Below are 9,375 nucleotides of genomic sequence, written 5' to 3'. Positions count from 1 at the left end.
TTACCTTAATTTAAGGACCGTTTATTACGATACGATCATCCCGATTCCAAGCCTTATTGGGCATAATTAAACAGTTATTTAACTTAAACACTTAATTCCATCTCTATCGAAAAGAATAAATTTCTATACATCTTTATATGAGACAAAATTTCAACTTTTCTCCTTTCGAATATATTCATTTATTTTTGATATACAATCGATATATGTATAGAGGTTTTAACAGTCATTTGCGTGTTTTAAAACTAATTTTTTGTCATGTTTGTTCGCTCAGATAAAATTATAGAGTTCACACAAAGTTCACACTTCAAGTTTAATTGTTTAAATATCTGAAAATGGTATTTATCGCCATTAATATTTGTTATTACTAAACTAACGAATTTGTAATCATCGAATATCGTAATATGTCGTATATATTACTGGTGTATTTTCATTTTTGGATTTTGCACGCCATTCTTAACCCGCTATTAAATTAAAAAAAAAATGTTTCGGAATTATTTTATAGTATAATTTTTATTTTTCAATACCAATAATCAAAATTAACAAGGAACTTAAAACGTTAATGCATACCACGCGCAAAGTGGAGGATTCGAATACTTCTGCTTTTTAATACGCGAAAATGAGGACAATCACGCGATGAAAAGCTCTGCTTCTTTTTTCAATGCAACTTGAAATACGCGTGATTTTTGTCTGATTTTTTGTATTGTGAATTAATCTTTCGATTTATTGGTAGCAACTCATGAAAACACGTAATATGAGATTCTAATTAATCTTGGAAATAGTAATTCACGCCAGGGTCATTTCGTCCCCCCGTGCAATAGTTATAAGCAAGGATGGTGAAATTCAAAGTTCTAAGTTAACAAACATGATTTCTTTCTCGTTGCTCGTAACTATTGCTCTATTAAATGTATTTCTACCGATTACAGAGATTGACGTGATGATTATTGTAAAAAAATTAAAAGCTCAAAGTGCCGAATAAAGGAGACATGCATATATGTATATAATCGAAGATCATCATCCATTTAATTTCCTTTATCCATCATGTTTATCCGTTTAAATTGATTATTATTAATTAACATCGTTCATGTAACAATTATGATTGCAATGGAATATAAAAATATCTTGTACTTCGTACACGTCAAACGGCAATACTCGTCTAATTACAATAGAACTCTATTTATAACTGATTTAGAAACAATAATATAAATGAGAACGTTCGTTTCATTGAAGCAGATAATGTTCATCATTAAAGAAGTACATTAAATTGGCAAGAATGCTAGTTAATCAAACACTAACTAAAATTTCATTCCAATAAATAGAGTTCTATTGTATGTTCGCGTACATTGCACAATATGTACTCTTTTTGCTTACATTATATACTTTGAATATAAGATACAATTGAGATTAATATAATACTTAAGTATAATACGTGATAATAAAATATTAATATCAATGAATTCGATGAAAAAATATAACAATTATATGTTACTTAAAAAAAAAGTAATAATAAATAATTATAAAAATGAAAAAGACGTACATTTTTTAGCGTGAGTGACAATTAAGGTATATACGTATTTGCAGCTTGTGTTTATACAATTTTAAATCTTTATAAAATCAATCACAATTTAATTTGAAGAATGTATGAATTTTAAGATGAGTATGAAGTGTAAAACGCTACTCGAATTATTAACTAGGAAAACGCAGAACACCGACAAGATATATTTATCGTTCAATATTTATACATTCAGAACATTTTTCAGGCAATCAAGACATACATATTTAACTTCATAGGTTGTAATACTTGGTTCTTTATTTAATATGTCATATTGTTTGCCAGTTGATATATAGCATTTGATTCAACTTAATTCTGCAAATAAAGGATTAAATATATATTGTGTGGCATATTAACTCCTTCAATTTACAACAAATTATGCTGAATTTTATGAAGATTTAAATCGTTAAAATTGTATAAACGCAAATTACAAATATTACATATAAAATTGTGGTGCTTATTTATATGTATTTGCATATAGTCTTCAGAAACAAAATTTTTCGAACAATAAGGACATATATATCTAACTTGATAAGTTGTAACACTTGGTTGATTTGCCAGTTGGAAAACAGCGTTCGATTCAGAAAATTGAACTAAATCCTGTAAAAACAAAATTAGAAGATATATTGTGTGATGTATTAATGATTTAACTTGGATCTTTTCCTTAAGCAGGAAATATATCTACCACTTATAATAAGTCCAATAATATTGGGTTCACTGGGGTCTAGATTAAAGTTTTTTTTATAGGAGATAAAAATAATTGTACATTATATATATTTCTATGTTCTTATATATATTGTTGTGTCTACATAATATTGGTAAAATCATAAAATACTATCTCAAAGCGAGCGAAATCTATAAAAATTTCCTATTTAAAGAATTAATTGCAAATATTAACTATAATTATCAATATACTTGTGGTTGATACAAGTATGGTGTATTTATAATTGTCACTGATTCATTGTATACCTGTTGTTGATATATTTGTTGCTGCGCTGGTTGTTGCAGGATTCCTATTGTGGGTATATTTTGAACAGTAGGTGTAGTTTGATTGATCACTATTGACATTCTACCATTGCTAAGATTTGGTTTTGTATAATAAATAGGGGTGGTATTTCCTGTTATTGGATGATTAGCTATTATTGGTTGATTTTGTTTAAGCATTTGATTACTATTATTCGAAGTGCCTGCAGCAAGATAAGAATATTGATTACAGACAGATGAAGACGCATAGTTAATCCCTGGTTGCTTCATAGTAGTTTGTTGACATCGTTTGGGATTTGGATTGTTTTGAATAGTATTAATTGTGGGTATTGTTTGTGAATTATCAAATTTGTTAATTTTTTGCACCTGGGTACCATTTTGCGAATATTGCTTCTTACAAGTTGAATGATTTCCTGGTAAATTGTGCATTAAGAATTCTGCAGAATTATTTGAAACAAAATTGCAATGATTACACTTATGTATAGCACGATTTGAATTCTTTTTTGCAGAAGAAGACCTTTGTTTATTTTCATTGGTAGAACAGGATGCTACATGTGTTCTCTGTACATTCGGTATATTAGCAGTATGTGCTATTACTTTGGTAGGTTTCAAAATAGTAAAACGTGGCATAGCTGTGGTTGTTCGAACGAAATTACAAGCTGGTAAGTTTTTATGATATGCTGATGTTACATTCTCCAGAGAAGATGAGTGTTTGTTTTGATTTGTATTTATTTGGAATTGCTGTGGTTGTTGATTATTTATTACTGTAGTATTAGATTTCATAACTGGATTCTGAATCACTAATTTTATATTGCCTGAATTAGGTGAAGATAATAGTAATGTATTTGAATTTGTATTAGGAACAATTTTTAATTTTTTATTAGCAATAAATTTGTTTATTTCAGATTGTTTTGAAACTAATTCTTTTTCTGTAGTTTTATGTTCGTTATTATCTTTGTTCGAAGCATGATGACTTTTGAAGTGTTTGGCTAATTCATTAGTGTTTTCAACAGCACAATTGTTAAATTCACATAAATTTGCAGAACCTGTAAGCTCTGCAAGAGTTTTCACTCTTAAGAACCCTTGTTTTGGTCTTGGTGGACTTTGTTTCTCTGATGTTTCTTTTATTAAAATTGTTGATTCTTCTTGATTTATAATTGAAACTCTGTCATGAACTTCAACATTTTGTGTACTTTCTATATCTTTTGTGATTGATTGGTCACTTGTTTTTTTTTCTATATCTAGTAGATTATTATGATTACTAACATTATTTGAAACCAATATTGTTTGCAAAATATTTGTAGACTTAATGTTTGAATTAGATATTTGAGGATTTATGTTTTTAGCAGTAAAAAGAGAATCTGTAACATTTTGAGTTTCAGATTTTGCAACATTTTGTGAAGATACTTGGACATTTGCATTTGTTTCCAATGCATTAGCTTTATTATTCTCCGACATGACACAAGTTTGATTGATAGGAGATTTATCTAATGTAAGATTAGATGTAGTCTGTCTTTCCTTACTTCCTTCTTCTTTTAATCCTTCATTACATTCTTCTGATTGTTTTGTCAAGTCTATTATTAATTCATGTTCAGAATCATCTTCATTTCCTTCTAATATCTTGATTAATTCGTCCCTACTTTTGTCTATACTAGATTCTATTGGACAAATTTCGCTTGCCTTTTCCATTGTTTGAGTCTCCATTTGTAATGATCCATCCATCAGCTTTTCAATAGTCGATTCAACCAGCTTTGCAGAATTGGAAGCACGATCTGTCTCTGATACTGTTGCAGAGCTGTTTTGATTTGTAACTTGACTGATCTGAGGACCTATCTGTTGGCTGTTTGTGTTATGAATAATAGCATGCTCCTGCATACTTTGAGGAGAATCAAAACCAATATTACAAAATTTACAACTGAATTTTGTTTGTTCATAATTTACTACACAGGACATTACATCATTAGCATCAATACCATGTCTTTTAGCATGGTCTATGAAGGAATTTAAGCTGTTGTGATATATTTTACTACAATGCGAACAAGTAAAATATACATGAGTTGTATTATGTTTCAACCAATGATCCTCAAAGTCATCTAAACTTTTAGTCATTGCCGTGCAGATACTGCAAATAAATACCATATTTCCAGCCGTGAATGATGTACAAATAAATCGAGGTTCGATACTCAAATTATGTTTATCTTTTATATGTTTATAAAATTCTGCTTTTTTGTTAATAAAAGTATCATCACATAAACTACAAGTTATCCTTATTGCGAGATATGTATTACAGTTTTCTGCAATAGATGCATCTTGAACTGACTTAAATTTTCTACATTCTGAAATATGATTCTTTAAATCATCTTGAGTAATAAAAGGCAGTTTACAATTATAACAGACATGTTCTGCTACTTCAATGTATTTTTCTACACACGTACTCAAAGTCATTGCATTTTGTGTAGAAGAATTCTCTGCCTTTCTCAGCTTCGAGTTTATTATGGAATCTTTTGGAAATGATTTCTCACTAGCCATCCAAAAAGAATCTCTGGAATGCTTTGACCAATGGATATAAAAAAGACTTCCTATTCCTAGGAATATAACCTTGCAAATGTTGCATCGAAAATCCATTGTGCAGTCTTTTTTAAAACGAGCATGTATTTCTAAATGATGACGCACATCTTGAACTGAACTAAATATCATACCACAGGTAGCACAAAATAAATTTGGAGAACGACCACTAGTTAAGTGGTTTTGATTACATTTTACATATTCGGGAAGACGATAATGGGTTTCGAAACATTTCATACTTCTAAATAGCACCCTGCAAGTGTGACAAAGAAGAACTATTTCGATTTGCAAACAATTTTCATTAGTTCCTGGTTTATTATGACATTCGCATACTGTGAACGATTTTTTATTACCATCTTTTTTCGATTTTGCTGGCAGACATAATTCTATATCTTGCGAATAGTTTTCTTTCACAGTAATAGATTCTGTGTCTCTTATTTCTGAATCTTCTGTAATTAATGATTTATTTGGTTTCTGTATAAGCAACGTTTCTTCCTTATCATTAACTTTCTGAGTCCTTTCAATTATATTATCTGCAGTATTTACAGTGCTATTTACATTTTTAATACTGTTAGCTGTTTGTTGAATTCTAGTTTGTTTATATTTTTCTATTCCATTCAATTTTTGTTTTGCGAGTTTATATGCTTGTTGCAATTCTCTCTCTGTATGTAAGAAGATATGAGCTGCCAAATCAGCCATTGCTTCAAAAGGTTTTGAACAAACATTACACTTATTTGAATTACTAATATGCTTAATCCTCCTTTTCCTCTTTTCTTTACTCAGTGAGCTTTTTGTTATAGCATCTTTTTTCTTTTGTTGTCCATTATCTTTCTTGGTGACATATTGTGATGCTGTATGTTCTCCACTCCTGTGCTCACTTGACACTTGTGGTGGTTCTGATATCCTTGCTTTTGAGGATTGAGATATCATGTCCTGAGATTTTTCAGGTGACATATTGGAAGTTTTCAATGAATTTGCTAAACTATTATTTTGCTTTTGTGTATGTGTAATTAGGTGTTGTTGTAAATCAGAATAATCTTCAAAACAAAAATCACAAACAATACATTTATAACCAAGATTATCTCTAAGTCTCTTATGTCTTTTAGGAGATACTATGGAAGAATAAGAAGTTGAAGCACTTTTCTTTGTAGCTATTTTAGTAGTTGTAACATTCATAGTTTTTCCACATGTTTTAGGTGCAAATGTATGTTTCTCTGACTCATGTTTTTTATTTTTCTTTGAAAGATGCAATTTGAAATTAGTAACACCAGATGTATCAACTCCCACTTGTTCTTGAGATCTTGCATCAATAACCAATTTCATAGAATTCTCCTTACGTGGAGAAATCTTTGGTATCTTTTTCTTTAAGGAGATCGTTTTACCAGTAGATTTGTCTATATTATCAATGTTTTCTACCACATTTGATAATTCAGAAGTTTTATTGATAGATTCTTGTGAAGAATATAATAAAGTAGATTTGATAGTAGGGATTGGAACAATTAATTTCTGCTTTATATTACTAATAGTATTCTGTGCAAACCTTTTTTTAGAACTGTCTTCAAAAATTTTTGTTAAATTATGACAAACTTTTTGAATTTGTGAACTCCTCTCTTGTTGTATCTTTGCATTTCTGATTAAATTCGGAGATAATTTTTCTGAAGAATTTGATAATAATTTAATTGTGCTTTGTGTTCTTTTGGTAGTTGTATAAACATCTTTATTTGGAATGCTATCAATACTTGAGCTTGAAACATGTTTTGTAGCATCTGTAGATTTCTCAATGTTAACATTAGAATCTTTTGAAAAGATTGAAGTAAATGATGCATTATTTATAGATTTTTCATTACTATTTTGGAGTTTTGAAGAATTTAAATTCACGTAAGAATTCGTAAAACTTTCTGCCATTTTCTCAATTTCATTTGCTGAATATGTAGTATTGGAGTCTTTCAGAGCATCAAATTTTATTAAAAAAACTTTTAATTCTTTAAACAATTTATATCTTTGTGTAAAATTTCTATCGGAAGGAAATGATTCTTGTATTTGTTCTTCAATATTTTTGTTTTCTACAATTGGTTTCTCTATAGTCATAGCATCTTCATTCTTTCCTTTTACAGAAGTACCATTTTCTATAATACATTCAAGATTTAATTTTGAAGGCACACAACTGAGAGTATTACCTTCCATAGTACTTTCATTATCATCATCATCATCAGGATCACATAGCGCTGATATACGGTCTAATATACTTGGTTTTTGTGGTGCTTGAAGCAATGAATTTTTATCTGTACATCTTTTCTTAATAATATTGTATTTTTCGTTTACTAGGTTAATTTTGCTTGTATTTTTTGATGAATTTCTCCTTAACCTCTTTAATTTATTCAAAATTATTCTTGCATTATTTGCATTGCTCTTATTATAACGATTGTTATCATCTGTATGAGAATTATATATAATTCTATGTCTCCTTTCATTAGTATTTCTAGAATTTCCAGTATTAGAATCAAAATCTGAATCTGAATCTAAATCTGAATCTGAATCTAAATCTAAATCTGAATCTGCACATTTATTCAATTGTAGAGTCTCATTTGCATGAGACCTAATTGCTACTGTCTCAGTTTTAAGATTTCGTTGATATTTATCTGTATCGATATTTACAGATGATACTTTTAGTTGTTCTGGTGCAGATGTACTTAATTCAGTTTGAGTTTCTTCTGTTTGAATACTTGTCTCACATCTTGTTTGAACACTTGTTTCACATCTTGTTTGAATATTTGTTTCGCATTCAGATTGAATATTTGTTCCACATTCTGTTTGAATAATTGTTTCACATTCATTAATCGGAGTTACTCTTGCAAATGACTGTGCTATTTTATTGATTACTTCATCTATTCTTTGTAATTTTATATGTGGTTGTTTAACATCTTCTAATAAATTTTTTGTAAAATTCTTATTTCCAATCTCTGCTTTCTTGGAAAATGACATATTTTGAGGTTTAACTTCATTTTCATAGTTACATAAGCAAGATAACTGCTTCTGTTTGGACTTTTTCTTTCTTTTACTGAATCTTGTTCGTGGTATCTTTCGTTTAAATTTCTTTTTCTGTGTTAATATATTTTTTGCTTGAGATTGATGCAAGTCTTTTTTACACCATTGCTTTATCTCTGATACTGATAATTTTGTAACGTTCACAATAACTGGCTTACACAATAATTTACACAAATCCTCTAATGTATCTCCTCTTCTTAACAATTGTTTCAACCTATTACTTCTTAATCTTTTCCTGAATATATAACAACTAGTATCTTGGATTTTTTTGTATTTTGCATTAGAACCTTTAGGTTTTGGCTTTGGTAATGGTAATGACATGTTAATTACTTGCTCTGAGTAATTATCAACCGAATGAAGTGAAGAAAACAAATCTTCATCAGAAATTTCCATTGCTGTCAAACATAACCAATTTAATGTAAAACTTGAGTGCTTAAGAAATAAATTATAATATTACGCGAATTAAAAATTATTAACATACCTTTATACACTTAAGATAAAAATCTTGCTTTTAATATATTTTACTATATAATTTATAGATAAATTATTTTTGCTATAACAATAGGAAGTATCTTCTTTCGTACAAGGTTATAATAATAACCTTCTTAAAACGACTTGTTTTATACACGTTTTTATTTGTAAAAATGAAATTCTTGACCTTCGTCTATGAATCAGGCACACAGTAGACAAAATGCTGTGTATAAAAATCAGTTTATTTTAACCCTTCCGTTACGAAGCGTTCAGAAACGAATTGCCGTCTGAGCAGTTGGCGTGACAATGGGAGATCGGTCGCGCGAATACACGTACATAACTCCGCACTTGCATCCACAACGCATATAAAAATGCATAAAATTTGATACATGAATTTATATAATATAAATGTTTGCCCACAACAATTCAATCAGAAAATACAGAGAATTCAAACTGACTACAACGAAAAAATGCTTTTTAACATGATTGTAACTACTTATAAAACGTTAGTTATAAATGAATCTTACCTGATCCAAAATTGCCATTAATTTCATTTTCAACAACAGTTTTATATCCGTGCTTTGATTAGCCTCACATAGAGATATTCAAACACCTGAATTTGAAATTTTCCCACACTTTTAATTACGTAATGCAATTTTTTATTCCATATCAAGCGTTTTCATTTAATACATCGCTAATAACAAGGTGACCAATAATGTAAATAATGTGTCTTATTGTTGCTTATTAGATACTAGCCCCCT

The 9,375-nt window shown here is 29.1% G+C and overlaps 1 protein-coding gene across 1 annotated transcript; it reads right to left on the bottom strand.

Moving 5' to 3' along the window:
* Window positions 1–155: 155 nt before the first annotated feature.
* On the bottom strand, window positions 156–9,085 carry LOC100749803. The gene is made up of 3 exons (XM_012387873.3): window positions 8,625–9,085; window positions 2,519–8,538; window positions 156–2,149 (listed from the first exon to the last, which is right to left on the bottom strand). The coding sequence occupies exons 2-3, from the start codon at window positions 8,534–8,536 to the stop codon at window positions 1,916–1,918; spliced, it is 6,252 nt and encodes a 2,083-aa protein (XP_012243296.1). The 5' UTR covers window positions 8,537–8,538; window positions 8,625–9,085; the 3' UTR covers window positions 156–1,915.
* Window positions 9,086–9,375: the final 290 nt, after the last annotated feature.

Source organism: Bombus impatiens, unplaced genomic scaffold, assembly GCF_000188095.3.
Source record: "Bombus impatiens unplaced genomic scaffold, BIMP_2.2 scf_0491, whole genome shotgun sequence".
Taxonomy (NCBI): domain Eukaryota; kingdom Metazoa; phylum Arthropoda; class Insecta; order Hymenoptera; family Apidae; genus Bombus; species Bombus impatiens.
This window is presented reverse-complemented; position numbering and strand designations above follow the sequence as displayed.